This window comes from Scleropages formosus, chromosome 9, assembly GCF_900964775.1.
Source record: "Scleropages formosus chromosome 9, fSclFor1.1, whole genome shotgun sequence".
Classification (NCBI taxonomy): domain Eukaryota; kingdom Metazoa; phylum Chordata; class Actinopteri; order Osteoglossiformes; family Osteoglossidae; genus Scleropages; species Scleropages formosus.
Genome location: NC_041814.1, coordinates 8,694,684 through 8,719,905, shown reverse-complemented (window position 1 = coordinate 8,719,905; position 25,222 = coordinate 8,694,684). Strand labels below are relative to the sequence as shown.

The 25,222-nt window shown below is 41.4% G+C and overlaps 2 protein-coding genes across 3 annotated transcripts; one reads left to right on the top strand and one right to left on the bottom strand.

Annotated features, from left to right (window-relative positions):
• The first annotated feature begins 7,215 nt into the window (after positions 1 to 7,215).
• s1pr1 (sphingosine-1-phosphate receptor 1) lies at positions 7,216 to 11,060 on the top strand. Its single transcript, XM_018726704.2, has 2 exons — positions 7,216 to 7,415; positions 8,336 to 11,060. Exon 2 carries the CDS (start codon positions 8,528 to 8,530, stop codon positions 9,626 to 9,628), a length of 1,101 nt encoding a protein of 366 aa, XP_018582220.1. The 5' UTR covers positions 7,216 to 7,415; positions 8,336 to 8,527; the 3' UTR covers positions 9,629 to 11,060.
• A 6,264-nt stretch (positions 11,061 to 17,324) lies between these two features.
• Positions 17,325 to 22,818, bottom strand: serpinc1 (serpin peptidase inhibitor, clade C (antithrombin), member 1). 2 transcript variants are annotated; one of them, XM_018726736.2, is made up of 8 exons: positions 22,686 to 22,818; positions 21,089 to 21,464; positions 19,827 to 20,042; positions 19,599 to 19,736; positions 19,230 to 19,448; positions 18,626 to 18,800; positions 18,098 to 18,162; positions 17,325 to 17,575 (listed from the first exon to the last, which is right to left on the bottom strand). In XM_018726736.2, the coding sequence occupies exons 2-8, from the start codon at positions 21,458 to 21,460 to the stop codon at positions 17,396 to 17,398; spliced, it is 1,365 nt and encodes a 454-aa protein (XP_018582252.2). In that variant the 5' UTR covers positions 21,461 to 21,464; positions 22,686 to 22,818; the 3' UTR covers positions 17,325 to 17,395. The 2 variants fall into 2 exon arrangements, with proteins under 2 accessions (XP_018582252.2, XP_018582251.2); XM_018726735.2 differs by having other exon boundaries at positions 21,089 to 21,461; positions 22,686 to 22,817.
• Positions 22,819 to 25,222: the final 2,404 nt, after the last annotated feature.

Below are 25,222 nucleotides of genomic sequence, written 5' to 3'. Positions count from 1 at the left end.
AAAGGTGACCGCACAGCGATCTTAGCTGAAATCCACACCGCAATTCCGCCTTCTCCTCGTCATGTGTGTTCCTAAGTTTTAAACCAATTTAATCCTCTAATAAAGCCAGACAAATAAAAACTTCCCCATGTTATATCTACCGAACAGAGAACCTAAAGAAAACACATAAATTTGAATATTGCGTCGTTTTCGGTGACTCCACGATTGCTATGCACTTTTGTTCCATTTCCAGAATTTGTTGACAATTATGATAGTTTGTAGAGGAGTTGTGTTTCATTACATAACTAATTTGTTACCCCAGATGATTTCAGCTGTTTTAAAAGATGTGTCTCAAGAGTGCAGTAAGAGGTCTTTTAATGCACAAAAATAATTGCTAGACCCCTGAACTAAATACTGTAATGACTTCAAATATTTAATGGACAGCTGAGAAGGGATGATCCTCTTCAGCATTATAGTTTCTTACTCAAAGCAGCTTGAAGTGGAGTCTTGGCATTAATGCTTGTTTTTCTATTTACTGGCTTCTTAAATCTGAAATATTTCAGTTTTTCTTCATTGATTCTCTCCTCGTCTTTTCAAAATGAAGTGTCAAGTCAAGTGGGTTAAGTCTCACTGCACCTTTACAAAACAGGCATAGATGCCTTCCTCAGAATTCACTGCCTCCCAAGTGAGATGCAGAGCAGCTGAAACCAAGAATATCTGGGGAACCTGCAAGAGTGTTAACCAACACCTTTGGGTGCAGTTCTCATCATGTACAACCACTTTCCCTTGCAGATGAATAGTTAAAGCAAAATAATAGTGCTAACTTTAGGGTATGATGAAATTTGTGCAGAAAATTACAAATGGACACTTGTGTAGGGTATTCATGTTCAACCAACTGAACCCTGACATTGTAGGAACCCTTAGGTCCACTTGAAAAGAGTACCATGCGGAATGGGGTCAACATGTGACTGTGGCTCAAACCCTCTGAAGTTCCTCCTCCATGGTTAAGGATGGCATGCATATTTATTCACTGTGTGGGGAGGTAGAGGGGTTTCAGTTAGACTGTGAGAACCAGGCAGAGGAAGCAGTGAGGTCTTATTTGTGGGACATGATGGGTGCAAGGATGTCACAATTGTTATCTGTTGTAACATACTTTTTCCTTTTCGTCACTGTCTATATTTGATTTGACAAAATGTCTGGGAAATTGTTAGAATTGCTTGTTTTTCTAACTGTATTTTTCTGTATTTTTAAATAAATGTTCAATAAATAAAACAAATGGAGCCTTTTTTACTTTGGTGTCCAGATATAACCATACTATGTCTTCTGTCTCTTGGCTAAAGAGCCGCTTAATCCTTCTGCTGACTAAACATCGCTGTACCTCTCTGTGTGTCTTTGCAAGGCTGTGTGACTGATGTTATCTACTGGACATGGGCTTTGTTCACTTCTTCATTTAGATGCTTTTTTATTTTCCTGAAACTGAAGCACTGCGTGGTTTCATAACAACAATTGTGAATGACAGCTTATAACCTAGGTACATTTTTGTGAGGTATCCAGAGGTTTCAGCCTTCGTATTTGTTGCACTTTCCTGCAATTAGACTCCTGTGGAATGCTTTACAAGTGCTGTTTCACATTATGAATACACAGCACAGGCATTTTTATGACACCTTGCCCACCGAGGACCAGATTTACTTTTAACCTCTCCCAGTGTGCCCTTACATCCGTACCCCAGTTGTAAATCCCCTGCCCTTGGTGAGAGCCTCCTGAAACCATCAGAGTGAACAAAGCGTATCGCATTCCCTCCCCCCCGTTGTGCACATGTGCTGTCAGTGCTCCTCTGGGCTATGAGACATGTTTGCATGGGCAGTGCTAGTGTCATGTCTCATCCTGAACTCACTAGGGGGGCCACAGAGTTTTGGCCTCATGGTGTGGTTATGTCTTCAAGTGCTGCACTTTGACTTCCAGTTGGGACTCAAACATCAAAGCTAATATGTGGTACCAACAGGACGATTTAATTTCTTCTTTTGAAAATCCTAAAATTCTCAGGCAGTAAAGCCGGAGGCACTAGATAATGGAGTGGACAGAGCTGCTATCTACACATCCAAAAGTTGCAGGTTCAAATCCTGCCTACTCTTGTAGAATCCTTGAGCAAGCTACTTACCCAAAAAAATAGTCCAGTAAATTTTCCCAGCTGTAAAAATAGGTGAATAATTGGAGTTGTAAGTTGCTTTCAAGAAAAGTGTCAGCAAAATGAATAAATGTAAGCATATATAGTTGCATCAAGGTGATGCATGCATACCCCAGAGGGGCTGAAGAATCCATGGAGAAATTTCATCTTGTAACAACCAAAAATAAAACACCAATAAATAAACAGACATCCTACAACACAAAGTGGAACTGTGGAACTTGTGTTTAAAAAAGAGGCAGATGTTGTCAGCTTCCTGATGACCTTGAAGGAACGTTGTATGCTGGTGTGGACCACCTCAAGTCATGGCCCCTGCTACTTGAGCAGGCCACATACTAACTGGACCACATCACCCTCATTTGAGGTTCACTCAAGCATTCCGTTATTCCTGCATTCACCTCCAGTGTAAATATTTAGTGAAAGTGCAAAAATGACCATTTATAGTAGCATTCCATGCTACTAAAGGGTGCCCCTGGAGGAGGGTACTGCATTGCAAGTATAATTTACAGTAGATCCAAATTGGGTAATGCTAATAGCTGTTCAGCAGGGGGGTGTGGTGGCGCAGCGGGATTGGTGGGTCTGGGGTTCAAGCCCTGCTTGGGGTGCCTTACGATGGACTGACGTCCCATCCTGGGTGTGTCCCCTCCCCCTTCGGCCTTGCGCCCTGTGTTGCCGGGTAGGCTCCAGCTCGTCGCGACCCCGCTTGGGACAAGCGGTTGTTGACATTGGTTGGTAGGTTAATAGCTGTTCAAACATGAAGAAGACTGTGTGCATCGGGACTGTAACATGTCAGGACTGAGTAATATCCCAGCAGCTTGGTAAGGCTGGGTAGAGGGTAGCTCTATTGGAAGAATGCAGTTTCTCAGGTGAAAGAGTAAGATTTCCATATATCCTTCTTGGCTGTTATCTCTTGTCGCTATTTTGTGTTGTAATAAATGCTGCATCATGGAAACCTTGCTGATGTCTTAATTTCTTCCATTCACACCCACAGCTGCCCTTGCTCATTTGATGTCAGACGTGGCTTGGGGAAAGACCATGAGGGACTGGATCCAGCAGCAGGTGAAGATGGCAAATGGACAAGCAATGAGTATCCAGTAGGATAAAGCCAGTCCTGCTGCGGGATAAAGAGGGAAGGCCAAGCAGCCTAGAATGAATAACGCTGAAATGTAGAAGGTGTCACAAAGTGGAAGTGCCCAGGGCATCCCCAGAAAAAAGAACACTCTTCCAACAATGGCAGGTGGACCCTGGAAGTCTGATTTCTGAGACAGGTAGGCAACAGAGAAAGTGGCCTTCTTTTCAGAGGGCAATGTAGTGTCCCACACTTGTCAAGGGTTAATGAACAATGTTCCCACGCACCCTTCCTGGCTGTAATCTTTTGCCACTGCCTCGGATTGTAATAAACCGCATTTTGGAAACCACACTGGTGTCTTCATTTCCCCCATCGGAACCCACGACTGGACTTCCTACCATAATCTGCTGTTTCACTAAATCAACTCGCAGGAACACATTTCATCAAACTTACCTGAGTTAAATAGATAAATCATGTCATATTTGCTTTCCCAGGACGGAACCTTTAAAATTCTAAAAATTAATTGTTATAGTTTGATACCATATAACTCTTATTTCAATGAAAAGTTTCAAAATGCAAGGGTAGTGACAGCATTACTGTTTTTTAATCATTTCTTCTGACCTTGACAGTAGAAACATGCTTTACTTGCTTTTGTTTCCCCTTTATACTGTTTGAAAGTCAGCCTGAAATAAAACTCTTTCAACAAACATGAGAAAGTGATGATGAGAAACCGATAAAGCCACAAATGTATGTCGCTTGCCTTATAATTTATAAGGAATTGCAGAGAATTAGGGAGCATTGCCTTACAGAGTTTTTCCTCCTGAAGCTATGACCTCAGCTTTTCCTCATTCTTCTAGATGAGTTGTGACGTTTGATTGCACAGAAAGAGTTGATCAGGGTTGCTTAGTGTTCTCACTCCCACTTTTCCTTTTCATTTTTTCCACTTTTACTCATAGATTCCCTCCTTTCTAACCTTTCTGACCACACAAAGGACCACTTTATCTAGTGACTGTATTGTTCTGTAGCTCTCCACAAATAGACCTAAGCATAGGTATATCAAAGAGGGAGTGGGGGAAGAGTCTCTCCCCATGTTCAAAAAAGCCTAACGTGCCCTCCCAAGTATTTATGTATAACTCCAAGGAATACTGTTGGTAATGCATTTTCGGTCCCCTCAATACCAGACGAATTGTTGCACACAAATGAACTTTTTGGCGACAGAATTATAATTTTCATTTTAATTTGGCTTAAGGCTATTTGTAAGTAAAAGTGGCACACGTGTGAACGTAAGTAGTGGCAGCATTCATTTTATATTGATGTTGCTCAGTTGCCATGCAGTCCTCATGACTGCTGCTGGTGGACACGTGGTTTTTATTTATTTATTTATTTTCAAAAATCATACATGTAATTTCATGTTACATCTAAGAAGGGGAGGTCAGAAATAACAAATAAAAAGGCAGAAATACCACAAATCCCCCCTAAATGAAAGGCCCCAAACTTTCTTCTTTTATGTAACCATCTGATCTTCTTTGGGTTTGATGGTTGCCAGAGCTGATGGCAGCAATGCCAGTGCTCTCACATAGACCATGGCAACTAAAGCATACACAAACCCAAATGACAACATATCCCCCACTGCCCACAGCCCACCCTGCATGTAAACTCTCTCCAAACTGTGGCCAACCAGCCAAGTTCTCTGGATCTCAGCTGACTCTCTGGATTTCCCTTGCTTCCTAACAAGAAACAAAGCCTGTCAAAGATGGAGCTTGCCTGCAACAAAGACTCATCCTGAAGGATGAAGTAGCTTTGTTGGTTATTCAGTCAGTAATTTTCCCTTAAGATGTCATTCCCAATGGTTTCTGAGTGGTCAGATTTCCTAAAAGCACAGTTAAAAAATCATATTCATTCAGTGGTTGCTCCTTTGTAGTGCTGACTTTGGAACCACTCTTCGGACAAGCAGGATGCATTAGGCTGATCAGAATATAAATTTTCTTTAGTTGTCTTTCTCTGAGTCCTTGGAATGTTGATACAGAAAAAAAGACAAAGACTGCATCTTTAAAGCAGTAATAAATGCAATGTAAATATAAATGGCACCCATTATCAGTGAAGCCCAAGAACCAAGATATCACCCCAACTAACTGAGCGCCTCACATAGCCTAATTTTTCTGCCATCGTTGATGTCTTTTACAACAATGTTTTTTTGCTCAAGGCTGACACATTGTTTCATGTTAGTCACATCGCATGTCAAAGGAAGCGGAATAATGGTCCTTGTCAGTTAACCTCCCTGCAGACGTTAACTCCCCTCAACCTTCGGCTGAAGATGGCATGTTAAATTTACCACCTACCACAATGCCTAAGACTTGAGTAAAGTGAAGGACATGGTCAATGGGCCTGAAGAGACTACATGGCATATGGGACTAATAAGCAAGAGGAAGGAGCATTGGGGTAACCCGTATCAAGTGGGGGTTCCACAGCTGGTGCACACCCTTGAGAAAGGAATGATGATGCACACTGCCGAGAGAAGTACCTACTCTTTCAAAGAGCTTTCCAGACAGTTTCAACCACTTAGGACTTATGTCTAAAAATTTGTCACATTTGATATGAAATATGTAAATCAAATTTTTAACTAATTTTTCATAAGACCCAATAAATATAATGGATTAATAACTAGCATCTTTATGTACAGTTTTTCAGAGAAGGATTTAGGATTTTTTTTTCCATGAGAATAGATTTATCTTTTGAATGAGTGAAAATATTAATATATAAAGTATTCACTCACTTTTATTAATCACTTTTCCTGGTCATGATAATCTAGAGCCTATATCCCAGAACCAATGTGCACCAGGCTGAGGGGAGGTACGCCGTGGATGGGACACGAGTCTGTCAAGGGTGGCCACACTCCACTCCACTACACTACAGGCAATTTGTCGTTGCCAGTTCACCTGAATTCCATGTCTTCAGAATATGGAAGGAAACCTAAACACCCAGAAACTGATGCAAAGACAGGGAGAAAATCCAAACTCAGCACTGACTGAGCCTTTCGCCAAACAGCCCAGGTGCTGTGAAGTGGTAGTGCTACCTGCTGCACCGCTGTGCCGGTCCTTGGAAGTATTGCTTTGTACAAGGAAAACCTATCAATCAATAAAACATATCTGCAGCTGCAGAATTTTCAAGTTTTGTATTTACATTTATTTTTTGCTGTTTGTACCATTAAAGCGGGAAGGGATAAAAACAGAATATGACACATCATAAAATGAACAAGAATTCCTGAAGTCATATTTTACAAACATTACAGTAGGCCTACATGCTGAAGCATAAACCTGTACTTTGAATTTTGTTAATTTAAATGAAGGCTCTGGTGTCCATTACCCACACAAAAGTTTGGACATGGTAACATGTCATGATTACATTTACGGGACTAATTGGATCTAGTTTTATCAGGAGAGCGAAACAGAGAGCTGATTGCATTAAATCTACTGAGGCAATACTTAACCTTATCTTTTATCCAACAGATTTTTCCCCCCCGGCTTAGTTATTTATACGATGTCTAATGTTTGACATTCTCACACTAAAATTACCTTCACTATGATTTTTTTTTCTAACGAGTAACGCAGCAAAGTTGTATTCTTACTATAAAATTCAGGGTAAGTACTTTGATCAAGGGTTATTGCACAAAAATTGCGTTTGGAACAACAACTTTCAGAGTAAGGAAAAATAAATGCAATAATAAACACTACGCCATCTGCTGCTCGGTTTATTGCTTGTCACGTGCAGATAAATGGCATAACTATTTAATCTCTTACGCGGACAATGAGACTCGTTTGCCGTCTATATTTTAACGGTTTTTTTTTTTTAGTTAAAAGTAAACATCTGAACTTAGGACACGTGAAAAAGCCTTGGGAGGTGGTGGATTAGGGCTGGACCACCGCTAGTGGCTCCGCCCAGAACGCGCGCGCTCACACACACACACACACACACTGAAAGAGAGAGAGGAAAAAGATGTTCGCTCAGAGTAGTTCTCAGTACACACCGAAGGCAGTTCCGAAAGCTGTGTGCGGCGCAAACACATTTTGTACATCTGTACATGTGTTGCACTTTACACGCTGAATTGAATCTTCATTGATTGTAACCGAGCACTGCGGTAAATAGCCTCTGTTTGTACAGCAATATCACTGGGATCTCCAGTTGAAGGTAAGGCAATTTGAGCATAAAATGTATTTTAATTTATACTTGCTCTCTTTGTTTAATTAATTAATTCTTAATTGTTTTGTTTTACGGTGTAATACACACACAGAAAGGGCACAAACTTAATTTTACCAGTGCTATATTTTCTCAGGTGTGTTTTTCTTAACTTTTTTTTTCCTGAAGTATTGTCACAATAATTGTGTTTTTAACAATAATATTGTTCCTATATATTGACAATATATATTAACTTATTAACTGTGAAACTCAGGAGTTCGTGTTCGTTTAATATGATGCCCGTTACTTCTGTGCGGGATCATTTTAGTTTTTGCTGTGACGCCGGTGCCCGTTTGCGCATTGTTTTTTATTATTTTTCTTTTCCTTCGGAAACGTGGAAAGCAATTCTTGCTCCGCACGTCAGATGGATGCGTGGGAACGAGGAATTGGGGAAAAAAAAAACGGACTTAATCCGCGAAGTGATAAAGTGTCGACTGAAAGACACATGACGAGAGACGGGCGTAAAGAGGTGAACGGGAGCAGCGGTGTGTTCGGCGGGACGGGCGAGCTCGTCACGTCTCGTGCGTTCAGTGTCGAAACCCTCCTCGTGCGTGTGACGAGGTGGGGAGCAGCGCGAACCGTCGCGCGCCCGCGCTCGCGCTTTCTTAACTGAAACTCCAGCGCGTTCCTCAAGTGCGGGGCGACGCTCTTCGCCGGTCGGGACGCTCCGGTTCTGTCGCATTTTACCGCGTTTCGCACCAACGGTGCGCGGCTCCCCCTTCAACATTAGCGCTTCAGCGCGCTTTCCGTTCTCTGTCCTCTTGCATAACTTACACCTACCTGTCTGCGGGCTTTTGCGGAACGAGGCCTTTTAACACTAGAGGATTTCATATCATAAATACAATTCCGGTAACAAAATGTGACTTTTGCAGGCTCTCCACCATGTGGTCCACGTGTCTACGGTGCACATTCTTCAGTAACAAGGATTTTTTCCTGACCTGAGCTGAGGAGGAGCTGAGAAGAAGGGATCCTTCCTGGTGGTCCTCAGTCGCCCCCTTTGGCCCGAGCTCTGGATTACTGCGTTCGGGGGGGGCGGGGATCGTGTTCGCGGTGCACGCGTGGCTATGGCCGACTCCATGTATTCCGACTTGATAGCGAATCATTACAACTTCACCGGGAAGCTGAGGAAGGTGGAGCAGGACTCCCGGCTGAAGGCAGACTCCGTGGTCTTCATCATTGTGTGCTGCTTCATCATCCTGGAGAATGTTTTGGTCCTGCTCACCATCTGGAGGACCAAGAAGTTCCATAAGCCCATGTACTACTTCATTGGGAACCTGGCTCTGTCGGACCTGCTGGCAGGGGTGGTGTACACTGCAAACATACTGCTGTCGGGGGCAAACACGTACAAACTGACTCCCACGCAGTGGTTCTTCCGCGAGGGGAGCATGTTTGTGGCTCTGGCAGCCTCCGTTTTCAGCCTGCTGGCCATCGCCATTGAGAGACACCTCACCATGCTCAAGATGAAGCTTCACAACAGCGGCAACACCTGCCGTGTGTTCCTGCTCATCAGCACCTGCTGGTTCATCGCAGCCATCCTGGGTGGCCTGCCTGTCATGGGCTGGAACTGCATCAGCAGCATGAACAGCTGTTCCACGGTGCTGCCGCTGTACCACAAGACCTACATCCTATTCTGCACCACGGTCTTCAGCATCATCCTCATGGCCATTGTCGTGCTCTATGCGCGCATCTACGCGCTGGTGCGCACACGCAGCCGCAAGCTAGTCCTGCGCAAGGTATCCAACGGCCGCGGCAGCAAAAGTTCAGAGAAGTCGATGGCGCTGCTGAAGACGGTCATCATCGTCCTGAGCTGCTTCATTGCCTGCTGGGCACCGCTGTTCATCCTGCTGCTGCTGGATGTGGCCTGCGACATTGGCAAGTGCACCATCCTCTACAAGGCGGAATGGTTTCTGGCACTGGCCGTGCTCAACTCAGCCATGAACCCGCTCATTTACACTCTTACCAGCAATGAGATGCGCCGTGCCTTCCTCAAGATGCTGGTGTGCAGCTTCTGCAGCCACCCCGGCAGCAAGTTCGCCCGACCCATCATCGGCGCTGAGTTCAGCCGCAGCAAGTCGGACAACTCCTCACACCCCAACAAGGAGGAGCCCGAATACTCTCCCCGGGAGACCGTCGTCTCCACTGGGAACATGACCTCCTCTTCCTAAGAGACCTCCTTGCTTTGTACTGTTGTACATCTTACTCAACACTAATTAGTGAATGTATGTATGCTCTGGACTTTGTGAACTTGCCTTACTTTCTACATGTATGGGAAGTCATGCACACGGCCAAGAAAAAGGGGCTTAACTGGAAGGAAATTAATATATCTCTACATCCAGCAGCAGCCCTGTACTTGAACTGGAAGCTGTTTATTTGAATATTGTTCTGTTTCTTTCCTTGTGACTGGAGGACTATTTGTTCTGGACATTTCCTTCAGTCAGAAGTTACCATAGGGAAGCACTTAGCACCTGATTGCAAATCCCATCAATCAGTATTATGTCTCAGACCTGATTTCTTCTGAGCAACAGAGGAAAAACTTCAAGATGTGTTTGTGTCTTTAGCGGAGCACTTGTTGTAAAAGTGCAAATTTTTAAAAAAATCTAGGCATTACTGACACTCTCTAAAACATGTTGTCAAAAGAGTGACATTAGACGGTAGTTTTTATTGGTTTTATCGAAGTATTTTCTGAACATAATTAATGAAGGTTTTTTTTTTTTTCCAAAATAACTTTGAAGCCTAGTACAATGTAAACCCAACAATTGAGAGAGAATGTATTTTTTCTACCTGCATTATATAATTTCACCAATATTGTTTAAACATTTACCACTGTAGCAATGCAGTGTAGCTCGAATAACACTTTATTTTGAAAGCAATGAAAATTTTGTCCGGAAAGCGGTTACAGAATGAGTAAAATATGACAAAGCATAATTCTGTGTGGTTTTGTCAGTTTGTTGCATTTTAGGGGGATTTCTGTGAAGATTCTATGAAATAGTCTTGAGCTGCTCATTCCCTGAGAAATAAATCCCCCCCCCGGGCAGATTAGTTGTGAGAAGTTGAGTGGATTTTGGTTTAGCATTTGTGGATTTTTAAATGATAAATATTTATGGGAAAGATACATTTCAGTTGTTGTTACTTGTAAATCTGCAGTTGGATTTCTGTAAATTGTATGACGGCTAAGATCAATCCAAACCGTTATATGTTCACATCATAAATAAGTGGGTCTTTTTTTTTTTTGCCTTGGCCTCTTAATATCAGAATGAAGCTGGATGTTGGCCCAGTGCTTTTGATTATATATTTGATTAGGAAAGCTATTATTTTAAGGTGGTAATGAAGTCAGAAACTTAAACTCAAGCTGAAACGTTCCCATGTTGTATGAAACTCCCTTGTTGTATGTTTTGCAAAATGCTACAGTTGATACCCTGTTCATCCCAGCATCAAGGGCTTTATTATACAGAAGCCAGTTAATTACAGTTTAATTACCAAAATTAATTTCTCGATTGTTTTACCATGTCCTTCCATGTCTTATTTGCACATTTGTCTTATTTGTCTGTTTCTGTGTAATGATATTTGCTAGATGATAATTAAAATAAAAGAAACGCCTTCTGTTGTGCTTGTCTTTTAATGTCGCACCAGTGTCAAAGCAACATTTTTGTGTAGAAAAATGGGAAAGTCTGTGAGGCAAATTTGAACGGGGATTGATTGCTCAAAAATACGCAAAGATTAATAAAATGCACGACTTGACAATTGCTGATCTCGTTAATTTTACCATTTATTAAGCTATTTTGTGCCAAAGGTACGGAAGTCCTAAGGCTAAAGACAAATAAATTATGGTTACCGATTTGTACTGATTTATAACATGTTTGATAGTTTTATTACTGACGTGAAACCAGAGTTAAACCCTCGAACAGTTGTCCCGTTACGGTAAAGTCTCCTTTTCATGCTCACGTTAGTGGCGGCTCATCTACACAATAATTTAAAAATAAGGACAACAATGGAGACTAAAACCGCGAACACTGGAACGGAGAAAAAAAACAGCAGCGAAATGTTACTTGCACATACCGTATGTCCGACAACTGCTAGTTTTACCCCCCACGTCAAGCTGAAGCGAGCGAAAAATAATAGGATTAGTGTTTAAACAGCGCCGCCACCAGGCTCAGTGGTGTAATTGATGAAATTCGCAACTGGCCCCCTTCTTCCTTCTGCACATCAATTCTTAATGTAGCACATCGTCACAGGTGGGTAGAGCAGTAAAAACAATACGCAGGTAAGACCAGGGGCATGTCTGAAAGGATGGCACCGCCCTCCCGTAAAATATGATTGGCTCCCCGATGCTCGCCCAACGCCATTGGGCTAGAGTACTGTCAATCTGACAATATTCAACGCCATTGGATCAGAGCGCTGCCAATAGCTGCCTGATTTGCGACGCGAAATCACAGTAACCCGTTTTTCAAACTGGAGGAGACGTGCGACTCGTCCGCAGGCCCACGTCTCTCAGTTATATATTTTGAAATATGTGGACTGGGGTGTTGGCGTTCTCCGATGCAATAATATGCAGAGGTGAACTCCATAACAGCAACAGTGATGACGTAGTCTACCGACGGAGGAGGCGCTGATAATAAGCTCCCAAGTCCTCATTTGCTAACGTAACTTCGACAGACTAGTGAATAATTAAGACTTAGAAGTATGAATAGAAAATAGACATATTACTTTATCGATACTTCCTGTTGTTTTAAAGATTAAAGACAATCAGTTCAATAGGCTACAAGTGGTAAACACTAAAATATGGGGTTTTGAAAATGTGCCCTCCCAGTGGTTCTTGCCAGCCCCCCCCGCCCCCGACACCCCGTTTAAAGAATCCTGGAATTGCCCCTGGGTAACACTACTTATACTTTTAAAAATATTCAAGTACAAGAACTTAAAGTGAAAAAATAATTTAGGTAAAAAAACACTTTGAAGTTAGAGTGACATGAAGCTTGTACTGTTCTGAACCTCTAGCCTAGCGTTAACAGCTTCAGTGTTGTTTAAACTCATGGAAAAGTATAGCACTTGTTACATGTCGACTATTATTTTTCTGACATGGAGTGATGGGCAACATTTATGTTTATATTCCTTCATTTAGTAGATGCTTTTCTCCAAAGCAACTTCCAGTGAACTCTGTGTAGTGTTGTCAGCCCACACACCTTGTTTACCGCGATGATTTACACTGCTAGATACACTACTTACACTGGGTCACTCATCCATACATCAGTGGAACACACACTCTGTCTGTGTCACTCACACACACTATGGGTGACTTAGGATCACCAATCCACCTGAACAGTATGTCTTTGGACTGTGGGAGGAAACCAGAGCACCCGGCTGAAACCCAACAAGACACGAGGAGAACGTGCAAAGCCTATACAGATTGAATGGGGGATTGAACCCACGTCCTCTCACACCACCCAAGCGCTGTGAGGCAGCAGCGCTACTCGCTGGAGTCGCATTTGGACTAATTCTAGAACTATAATAAACCTTTTAATTTTAAGCTTATTTGTATGTCATTCTTTGGACCGCAAAGAACCTCAAATTGAATTCAATTTCAAGGTTTACTGTCATAAGTGTAAAAACTACTATGAAATTCTTGCTTGAGTGCTTCTCCACAGACTATAGACGACAATACATAGTACGACACAAAAAAACAATAAATAATGTCAGTAACAATCACAATAAATAGCAAGAATACTTAAAAGTGACAATGCAACTGATGTGCTTGGAGGGATCAGTGCAAATTCTAGTTGCAAAAGGTGGCACACTGGTGAGTGTTGAACACTCTTACAGCAATGGGGTAAAAGCTGTTCCTGAACCTAGCAGTGCAGGTTCGAATAAACGTAAGCTGTTTTCCAGAGGGCAGAAAAGAGAAAAGTGCCCATGTAGGGTGACTGTGATCCTCCATGATTCGGTTTGTCTTTTTGAGGCAGCGTGTGGTGTAGGTGTCCTGGACTCCTGGTAGCTGTGTGCTGATGATTTTATGAGCTGTTTTGACCACCCTCTGTAGGGCTTTCTTGTCCTATGTGGAGCCACACCGGGATGTAATACACCTTGTGAGGATGGACCCCACAGCACACCTGTAGAAAGTGGTGAGGACCGTAGTGGACATCCTGGCTTTCTTCAGACGCCTGAGGAAGTGGAGGCGTTGATGGGCCTTTTTGATGGTTGATGCTATGTTTAGACCATGTGAGTTTGGCAGTGAGTGTGACCCCTAGGAATCTGAAGCTGTTGACTCTCTCTACAACGTCCCCTCCTATGTAGATGGGTACATGAACCGTATCCTGTCTCCTGAAGTCAACCACCAGCTCCTTACTGACATTGAGAGACAGGTTGTTGTCCTGGCACCACTCTCCCAGGAGCTTCACCTCCTCTCTGTAGGCCGTCTCATCGTTGTTGGTGATCAGACCCACAGTGGTGGTATCGTCAGCAAACTTTATGATGGTGTTGGAGCTGTGACTGGCCACACAGTTATGTATGAACAGGGAGTATAGCACTGGGCTCAGGATGCTTCTCTGTGGAGCGCCAGTTTTGAGGGTCAGTGGGGAGGAGGTGTTTCTGCCAATCCGCACACGCTGGGATCTGTTGGTGAGGAAATCCAGGATCCAGTTGCACAATGTGGCGCTCAGTCAAGACCTAGTAGTTTGTGGATCAGCTTGGTTGGGATGTCAGTGTTAAATGCCGAGCTATAGTCCACAAATAATAGCCTTGCATAGCAGTTTTTGTTGTCCAGGTGAGCCAGAGTGGTGTGAAGTGCGTGTGATATTGCGTCTTCAGTGGATCTGTTGTGGCGGTAGCCAAACTGCAGTGGGTCCAAAGTGTCTGGGATGGTGTCCTTAATGTGTCCCAGCACCAGCCTCTCTAAGCATTTCATTGCAATGGGGGTCAGTGCCACTGGGCGATAGTCATTAAGGCAGTTCACTTTGTTTTTCTTAGGAACGGGGATAATGGTGGTGTTTTTGAAACAGGTGGGTAGAGTTTTTTAAGGAGGTGTTAAATATGCCTGTGAAGACAGCAGCCAGTTGCTGAAAAAGATCAGTTCAAAAAAGAGTGCAAATTGTGTATCTTCTCCCAGGATGCATCAGGAGCTCCACTTTCCTCCCGTAGTCCAGAGAAATGTGTTTTAGATGAACTCTGGATTGCCCTCAGCGTGTGACTGTGAATTTACATGTGTGATGGCTCTGTGATGACATAGCATCACGCCCTTTGCTTCAGGGATAGGCTCCAGACCACTGTGACCCTGCATTGGACAGCTGGTTGTTGATAATGGATGTGATGAATAATAAAATCTTACCGTGTAATTTTGGGATAGTTATGACATTAAAACATCGTTACTTACACCCCATCACCCTCTAGCCAACAAATACTAACAAAATCCATTAAATTCTATTATTCTGAAGACAACTGTTCAACTTGACAGACGTTTGTGACATTTAATTCTCAGATGTACTTTAAGCAGCACATTTATTCATTTAGCAGACCAGACGCTTCCCCAAGCGACGTGCATCTCACAGGAAAAATACGAGACGAGTGCGTTACAATTACATTACAGCTTAACAATGCCTAAGTACTTTCTAAAAGTAACAACTAAAATTTTGAGAATTATATGTTTATTTTTCTGTGAGGCAACGATCCATCTGATTTTTGAAATGGGGATTTCCCCCTATTAGCTTCTTTGCTAGAACACCTGCTGGAATTCCATTTCCTCATTCGTACCGCTCGGCGTGACAGCGAGGAATGATGGGTTTTGAAGTTCTATTTAATACCAATCTGACATCCACCAACCAAATACACCACAAAAGAACAACATTTCCCAGCAGGAGTACATCGCATATTTGTGCACATGAAAGTCCGAACGGGAATGAGAAGTGAAACAGCTTTTTGTTTTATGAACGCGAAAACAAAATATTGACACTTTTTATTGAACCATATATGATAAATAAAACATGGGGTTACGTTTATATAATGCAGATAACCGTTCCCTGGAATTTCCAGTGCTTAGCATACTGCACGGATGTGTATGAGTTTTGTGGGTCGGCGAAGCTACACAACATCAACACACGAGTTTAAAAAAAACTTGTAAAAGGCTAACTTTTGTACCGCCGATATCCCGAATGTTTGAAAACCACAATACCAGGAGGAAACGTATACCCAGGCGCCGTGACGCGGCAACGATACCTTGAGACATACCGAGTTTATTTACTTAATATTTCCATTTTCTAAAACGTCCTTTTGTGGAAAAAGAGCTGCATTTCCACTCATTACCACCGGATGGCAGCAAAACTCACAATAAAAACTCAAATGTCTTTCTGGGGGAGCGGCCACCTTCTACACATGCATCTTTAAACTTATTATTTGATGTTTAATTTTTAAAATTCATTACTGTTATAGCCGAAACATTTTACCACTACTTGGTTCGGAATTTTTGTAAGCGTCACTTTTCACTGCTAACTTAACCAGGCACCGACAAACAAGTTCTGTGTAATTATAATCTGTTGCTCTCTCTGGTAAAGTTTACCATGAGGCGCAGCATTTAAGGTGTCTAAATAAGCTTCGTGGTCAGAGGCTTGCAGTAGTCGAATCTCATCTTATAATGTAGTGCCCTTGAGCTTGTAAGTACTCTTCCTTGAATTGCTCTAGTAAAATTACGCAGCTGTATAAACGGGTAAATAGATGTACATTTATTTATTTAGCACACACTTTTATCCAAAGCGACTTCCAGTGAACTCCATATAGTGTTACCAGCCCACACACGTTATTCACCAAGGTGACTTACACTAATTAAGCTGCCATAAATTAAGCAGCAGCGACTTCGCGTTGGGAGTGTTTGGAATACTGCTTTTTATATGAAATTCTTTTCTGAGAAAGTTCCAATTTTCCATATAAAGGAAGGATTTTGGATATGATTATTGAGAAATTTTAGTTTTATTGCAGGAAGTTGTTCTGGGGCTGTTATCAGTGTAAATCTTTATCATCTTTGACTAAGCAATAGACTTTTATTTTACGAATTCATTTTCTTCAAAGGAAATAAGTTTTCTTCACACACACAAACACACAGAGTGGCTGAAACCGCTTGTCCCAAGCAGGGTCGCGGAGGGCCGGAGCCTAACCTGGCAACAAAGGGCGTAAGGCTGAAAAGGGAGGGGACACACCCAGGGCGGGACGCCAATCCATTGCAAGGCACCCCAAGCGGGACTCGAACCCCAGACCTGCCAGAGAGCAGGAACCAGATAAGCCTGCTGCACCACCGCACCCCCAATGGTGCTATAACACATTATTTGTAATTTAAAACAATAGAACGAGTTGGAAAACAACATATATAATCCCTGTTGCTACATTTTTCTGAGCGTATTACAGAAGTTAACCAATTGGAGGGAAAGGCTTGTGACACTTCCAGTAATGCTTAATATGATTATAGAAGTCTGAAAAATTATCAAGATTTTTGATCTGATATTTAATGGAAAAGAAGAAGTAATGGATATCCTTGTCAAAATTAATTCCTCTTTTGTTAACACATTATTTTTTTTTTTTGTTTAAGTAATGTATTTGGACAATATTCATAATAGGACGTTTTATATACCCTGTTCTTTTTCTGAGTTTCCAAAACCGGCTTTAAAAAGATTTTTTCTTATTTTGGTAATTCATATTTAATAGAAATAATATCCATTCCCCAAATAATTTGGTATTTCTAACTCATTTCCAGTGATTAATATCTGTATTGCAAAGATATATTGTACACAAATTGATGTATCTTTAAAATAAATGACTGCATAAGTATATATATTTCCTATTAAGTTTATTTTAGAGGATCACAAAAAAAAAACCAACAAACATTTTTCTTCAGAAGACACTGAATGCAAGATTGCGTTGCCCCCTGGCTTTGCATACAGGTGTATGTGATGTACGCATAGCTAGGTGCTGTCACAGGGGTCCGACACTCGGCCAGTGAATATGAAGGTGTTAGTGGAGATCGCCCGAATGAGCAGGAGGAAGGGTCTGTCTGCAATGAATTCCTCACGACTGAAATTGATGGAGCGCCCATAAGCGACCACAGCAGTGGCGGCAGCTGCCTCGCTGCCCTCCTCATTTACCTAGAGTTACAGAATGAAAAACAAACAGAAAAAAACATTTTCAGAGTAATGCAAATCATTCCTCTGTTTGAAATAAACACAACAGAGTTAATTTAATGGAAACAACTTATTTTGTTTTCCGGCATTTTGTCCAAAGTGACAAACTTTCTGTAGCATATACTGTTCTGATAACATGTAATGCCGTTTTCATTCTGCCTTAATCGAACTAATGAAATAGTTTAATGGAACAGTAATAGGAGTAGTTTTCATGTTCTCCTGCTTGGGCTTCCTCTGGGTGCTGCAGAGTTCAAAGACTGTGTTTCACAGGAATTGGGGAATCTAAATTTCCCACAGTGTGTGTATATGAGAGTGAAACTGTACCGTATGTGGTATTGTAAGTTACCGTGGACAAAGGTGTCAACAAAGCACTAATGAACAATCATACCTCACCTTGGTGAAAAGCATCTGCCAACTGAGTAAAACTTAATTTAGTCTTCCATTTGGAGTACTCTATGAAACAGCAAATGAATATCTATTCCATACCTCCAAAAATGCTTTGTGATAGGCTTCAGAAATGTACAGGTTATTCCCTTCTTCTGTACCAATACCTGAAAAAATTTTCAGCAAATATTTTGATGATTAGCATAGTTCATACTCTCATTCTGCTTGACTAGACATCACAATTTTTCTACCATATCAGTGTTCAAAATTAAGTAGGTATGGTACTTGAGATTCACACAATTTCTACAAGCCTCATCCCAAGTAGGGTCGCTGCGAGCCGGAGCCTAGCCTGACAGCACAGGGCCCAGGATGGGACGCCAGTCCATCGCAAGGCATCCCAAGCAGGACTTGAACCCCAGATCTACCACACAGCAGGCCCCGGCCAAACCCGCTGCACCACTGCAACCCCCCCCCCCCCCCCCGTACTTGAGATGGTTTACAGTATTTACATATACCTGCTGTAATGACCTTTCCAGACCATGTCTCTTTTTGTTATTGATTTGTTGTAATTGATTTTGAGTTGACGATCATGTTCTGTTAAAAACCCCTGGGGTGCTGGATATATAATACCTGGCAAGTTTGCTTGACTGGGGTCAAAGAGGTCCTTTAGGCCCAAGGCCTCCAACTTCTCCTTCAGGCTGAATTTGTCCTCTATGTGGAAACGTGGGATCTGAATAGACACGGTTGTTGGCCTCAAGGAATCCAGCCAACCTGTCAGTTTCTTCAGTTGTAGGTTGTTCTCAATCTGAATGAGAAAAATAAAAACACTTTGTATCAATGTACTGTATGCACTTGTCATAAAATACTATACAGTTTTTCATGCAAAATGGACTGGGTGCAGTTGCCATGGCTTTCAATGATGATGAAATTGTTTACACCCTACTTCGCCCTCCCTTGCTTTTAAATGCCCTGTTGTTCCCTCACACGGACTTTTCGGTGGCTGACCTGAAAGGCAACATCATCTGAATTTTCTACACATCTACTACCAGATCTATGTTCCCCTTTCCAAGCTACACCATCATTTCAGCTTATAAATTGATTCTACAGCATCCACCAGAAAACTTTTGGCAACCATTTTAAAGCCCTGTCTGATTTTTATTAGATCAGAATGACTATGAATTCACTGTTTAGCGTTCTCAATGGTAGAAGTCAGATGAAAACACCAGTAACAAACCTCTGAAAGTGGTGTTTTTCTGAAGGGGAGAATCAGCACCATTGACATTTCTTCTCCTTTGTATGGAAGCTCAAGCACCTGGACATTGTCTGCTTTGAACTTTCCGTACCGGAATTCATTCTCCTGGTACATCATGGACACGGGGCAAGTTTTTGAAGCTCCAAGAGAGAAATCGTCCTTGAACACATGTTCCTTATTGAATTTACTGCTCCACTGACCCTGTGAAATTGAACAAAATGCAGAAGCAAGGAAGATGATCAGAAAACTGTGGCATGAGCATAAACACAAATATACAGTATGGTTCTACAAAATAGGAAAAATTTATTCCAAAGACTGGATTAGAAGCGCAGTCTTCGCTTCTTTGCTCACCTTAAAATAGATGGTGTTGACGAGGACCAGCACTGCACTGGAATCAATGGCATTCTCAGGGAGTGTCTCTTGGATCTTATTCTTTGTCTTGTTGGAGATCCACTCGTTGATAATTTGTCGAGATAACTCTGGTTTCTCCTGTAACAGCAAAGAGATTCTTTCAATGAAAAAAATGGACAAGATCCTATACCTTGCTATGGAGGAATGTGTCTAGTGACAGCGTGTGACCTTGAAATTGAGTGGCATCAGCTTGGCTCCATACACAACCTCACTGATGTTTTGGAAGGTCTCATTGAAAACAAAGGATTTTTCTCCAAATAAGCGGTTAGCTGAGACCAGTTCAATGGACTGGTCTTTTCTGCGATACAGCCGGCAGTTCAGTTTTGCAAAGAAATAGTGAACTTGATCAGATGTCTTCTCCTTGATAGTGTTAAACTCAAATACCTATGGAAAGAGGAGAGGATGACCGGAAATCAATTTCTTCAACATTTCAAAGACTTTCTGACCATTTATCAGTGTTCTATTTTTCCTACTCAATTATAAGATTTGTATTGGTTTTATTGCTTAGCCAACATTCTATTTATAAATGTCATCAGCTGTCTGGTTCTTGTTACAAAATGACACAGAGAAAGGAACTCTGTTTTACAGACACAGACACACAATTTTCTGAACCGCTTGTCCCATACGGGGTCGCAGGGAGCCGGAGCCTAACCTGGCAATGGAGGGTGAAAGGCTGGAGGGGGAGGGGACACACCCAGGACAGGATGCCAGTCCATCACAAGGCACCCCAAGCAGGACTTGAACCCCAGACCTGCCAGAAAGCAGGACCCGGTCCAACCCACTGCGCCACCGCGCCCCCCATAACTCTGTTTTAATCAGGTTTTATTTTATGTGTATATGGAAGGCTGTGTGCACATTCTGTATTCTTCATATTGTGTATTGATCACTTGTACTCAGGGTGTATGAATTCTATATTCTGTCACCCCTACATGCCACACTCCACCACCACCGTAAGCTGGACTACCCATCCAAGCCTGGTCCCCATCTCATCAGGAAAGGTAATTGGGAATAACCAGGAAAACCCTTGGCAGGTAGATCATCTGGAATTTAAAGGGCTGCAGAGCTAGACACCAGTGGGTGATCTGGACTTAGGTGTCTTCCATTATGTAACCTGCAGAGGGATGTGGTTTTCCATTCTTATATTTTATATAGCTCACATGTCATTACCATTAATTCATTAAAAAGTCAATGATAGTATAAGTGACTGATATTGATATTATTAGTTGGCCTTTGACTGAAATGTCTCTTCCAGTGAGGGCAGTTAATCTAAATATCTAGCTGTCTATAAGCTATGTCTAAGTCAGTTTATAGAAGCAATTAACTAACCCTATACAGCAATATGTTACTTTGACAAATAGCTAAGGAGGCCAATCCTATCCATGGGGCCAGGGGTGATCCTAGGTCAGTAAGGTTTTTCTATAGGCCCTTACATCCATGAGCTGCTCCAGGGTGTTATTGCAGGCCCCCAGCTTGGTCATAGCAAAGGCAGTGGAGATGCTGAGCGGTGACATGAAGATGTTGGTTTCTGGAGACCTGGTCTTCACCATGTGCTTATAGAACCGAAGGGCAAAGCGGCTATTGGCCTTGGACAGCTCCCACACCCGCGGGTTGGTGCCTTCCGGAATGTTCTCTGGGGTTTTGTCTGCCTCCAGAACATCACTATGGAGTATAGGACTGCGGTGCACACACATGGGCTCCAGGTGCAGGCTTTTAGGTTTGGTGTAGCAGACGTCGACCGCAGCCAAGGTGACCGAGAGCAGACATGGCAGCCACAGGAAGCACAGGCATGCAGCCAGCCTCATCCTGCTGAGCCAACAACATGACTGTGGAAATACTCTCTGCATTGACATTTACCATCTTAGCATGAGACACCAACACAAATGTCATAGCATGAAGCACCAATAGACACAGCACATCAACTCTAATCCATAGAATGACTGACCAAATTAATTGAATTCTGACTGTAACGTCAATCTACTAGCGTTTTTAATCTGCTACATCGCTCACTTCCTTCCGAAGGGGACAATGAGATGCTTTGGCTATTTAAACTTTGGTTCCCAACTGCTTTTTTTTTTTTTTTTTTTTGGCTTTGTTACAGATGGGGCAGACAAAAAGAAAAAAAGCAACCGGTACTTTAAAGGTCAAAGGTCACAGGTCCTACCGTTGGATAAGGCACCAGGACTATCGCGTCTACATTTTTTCATTTCGCAGACACTTTTCTCCAAAGGGACGTGCAAGTCAGAGTAAAGAAAGGTGCATTTCACCGCATTGATAGATGCAGACGTGGTTCTCGAAGCACATTTAGTAAATTTCACCATTTTTGCCAACACGCGTGACAAGTACACGGCCCATGGAACAACAACAGATACAGCGGTGTTAGATTTTATGCACTTTTACAGAGTGGGAGAGAAGTAGGTTTGAAAGAGATGCATTTTAAGACCCTTGAATGCTAAACTAAACTACTTTTCCTCTTGTATCAGCATAATCACAGAACTCAGGCAATTTTTACAGCTTTCCTCTCCCAAAGGTACCACTGTCCTTTCAAACATTTTCAGCTATTAAAAAAAAAAAAAAAAAACACACCATGATACTAGTCATGTTTTTACTCTTATGTTGAAAGGCATTCTAAATGATGAAATTCAATTTCTCACACAAAAAAATTTATACAGGACATGGGTATTTTTAAGAACTATTTCACTTTAAAAAGTCAATAGTTAAAAAGAAATTAAATCTTTCACTTGTGTCAAACTTTTTAGACACTCATTTATCAATGACAGTTCAGAATTCAATGGAATAATTCATTTTTCATTATTTTGCTGCTGTTGAACTTTGTAACTGCTCATGTTGGATGTTTTCATTTTAGAACTTGCCACTTGAGACAAATTTTTGGGACACTCTAAAGCAGAGTGTTATCAAGCCACTTTTTGAAACGGTTTCCCATTTTTAAGCTTTTGAGGGACGCTTTGCATCGAGCTAGCATAAGTGAAACAAAGTAACTGCACATGAAAATGTTTTATTCTCACTTACCTGGATTAGATGTCTTATTCCCAATTTGACTGTGTTGAAACAGAGCAAACCTCGTAAGATGAAGGACAAAAGCGGACTGGCAGAAGAGGACAGGTCAGTGCCCTGCAGTGCATTCTGGGAACTGAGCAGAGAATCATTTGCTCAGATCAACATGAAGTTACCTTTGAGCTATTGATTACAAGCTAAAGCTCAAAATACATGGCAGCACTACGCTCCACTCTTACAGTGAATTCAGAGGGAGAAAGTTATTAACAAATGGAAAAAAATGATGCACTTGAAAAAATGTATTCTGAGGGGTGAAACCATCAGCATATTTTTAAATATCTTTACATATTTAAAAACATTAAAAACAAAATAAATATGTAAAGATATTAAAAATATTTTGATCTTTGAATTTTAACACTACTCACCTATCATCAAAAACATCTCAAGGTTACCTTTTTTTTTTTTTTTTTGGAAGAGCCAAAAAAGTCCTGAAGAAGTTTACACCTATGAACTTTAAAGAACAATGATATTTGTATGTGTGTGTGTGTTAGAGACAAATTGCAGTTCCTATCAATGTAGTTCCTCTGCAGTAGTTCAAATACTAAACACTAATTGAATGCTGTATCAACTATTTCACAGCATTGGCATCACTAAGGTTCTGTTCACACTCAGTAACCTGGTGGGTTGATCAACCCTGAGCATATTTTGGAGAAAGAAAAGAAAACACAGAATGAGAGTTACAGTATTTAATCACAGTAAGAAGTTTTGCACATAATATCAGTCCCCCTCCAGTATTTTTATTCCCAAAATTCCAGTTTGTTTTTCCTTTCCATCTCTGCGAAACAAAAAAAATAAGCAGATTGTATTATACAAAAATGGAAATCATTTTTCACACAGTGAATTCTTTTAGAAAGAAAAATATATTAACAGCTACATCCACATTGGAGAAATACAATTCTAGACATTCCTTAATGGAGTATAATAAAAAAAAATCCCCCCCCCCCCACAGTTAACTTGTACCTTAGTTTAAGCAATCTTTTACAAGACAACTTGGCTGTAATCAATAAGCAATTACATTTCCCAATGTTAGGAATAAAATTCCAAAACAGCAAAACAGCATGATCTTATTATAATGAAGTCACTTCAAGAGTGCAAAACAAGAAGTATGCTCACAGAAGAGAAGCAAAGAGAGAACACTACTCCCATCAGGACAACTTTATCATACAGCAAGAGAAAAACAAACAAAATGCTTCCTAAAACAAACAAATGTGTGCGCCCAACTAAGAACCTACTACAATTGCACCGTGCATGGAGGTGCTTGATTTCTACTTCTTTACAACTGGTCAATGTAATTCACTTATCCACAGTTTACATTTCATTAGTCATCAGTTACACCAAGGCTGAAAAAAAGACCAACCCTGCTGTTTTTATAACAGACAACAGCAGGTTGTGATAAACTGCTCATTTTTCAGACATGGAGGCCCAAATCTGCTTCATGGCACAGCTAACCTCCCCATTTCTTACAAGAGAGTGCTGATCACTGAGAGGCACCCCATGGCAAGGTACCCCATGCATCAGTTGTGCATGGCTTCACCCAAATAATTCTCTCAACTAAACCATGGTTGAACATTATTTTTGTCATCTTTGAAAAACATGGACTGATCCAGAGTCCTACAGTGTACCCACTGAATGATCAATTTTTTTGGAAACAGAAAATGCATTTTAAAGCTCAACAAGAGCAAAAAACTTTAGGGATACAGGTTGAACATTTCTTTAACAACAAAAACTGAATGAGTCATAAAAGCAATGGGTAAATAAATTATTCATTTGATAACATTTCTGACAGATTTATACAGGATAAGTGAAGCAAATGGCCACAAGATAATAAAAATTACATTTTCTTAATGCTCTTTCAATTCAGACACTTGTTTACTTGTAACAATAAATGTAAGCAAACAGAATAAGAATTTATGGTCTTATTAAGCAGACAGGATGCATTTCAACAATATTAATATGACTATGGCCATCAATCCTCAACATTGGCCTTCTATTTACCCATAGCTTGTTCATTTCATCACAGTAATTCAAAATAAAGAATCTTTCAATCAGCAACTTCACATAAGTGTCAAAATAAATGAGAAAAAGAACGTGTAATTTCACCCTTTGTTAATTTATGATAATGCATCTGAAAATCCAGGGGGGCAAATCAAAAACACAAGTATTTTTCTTCCAAGATTTGTAGTAAAACACACTGGCACTGCAATAAGCTCTGGCACCATTTAATTCTACACAGCTCTGTGACATTCAGCTCTGAATTGAGAAACAGCTCAGTGATAACAGTATTTTTTTAAAAAATTTTTATGAATGCTGAGTTGCAGTTTATCATTTCGTTAATAATACCACAAACTGGTGTATGGACCAAGGTTTACCAATGACCTACATTCAAGTCTGCTTAAAGACCTATCAAAACTGGTTGCAGAACTGAAATCACATACCAGAGATACAAACATGAGGTTAAGTGCCATTAAAACATTTATGCAGAAGCCAAGATG

Bases quoted from the DNA above. Each gene is read 5' to 3' on its own strand.
- serpinc1 (XM_018726736.2), bottom strand. From the start codon at position 21,460: ATGAGGCTGGCTGCATGCCTGTGCTTCCTGTGGCTGCCATGTCTGCTC. The intron at 19,737-19,826 runs GTCACACGCTGT...TTGCTGTTACAG, and splicing joins TGATGCCACTCAATTTCAAG to GAGAAACCAGAGTTATCTCG. The intron at 19,449-19,598 runs GTGAGCAAAGAA...TCAATTTCACAG, and splicing joins TCAACACCATCTATTTTAAG to GGTCAGTGGAGCAGTAAATT.
- s1pr1 (XM_018726704.2), top strand. From the start codon at position 8,528: ATGGCCGACTCCATGTATTCCGACTTGATAGCGAATCATTACAACTTC.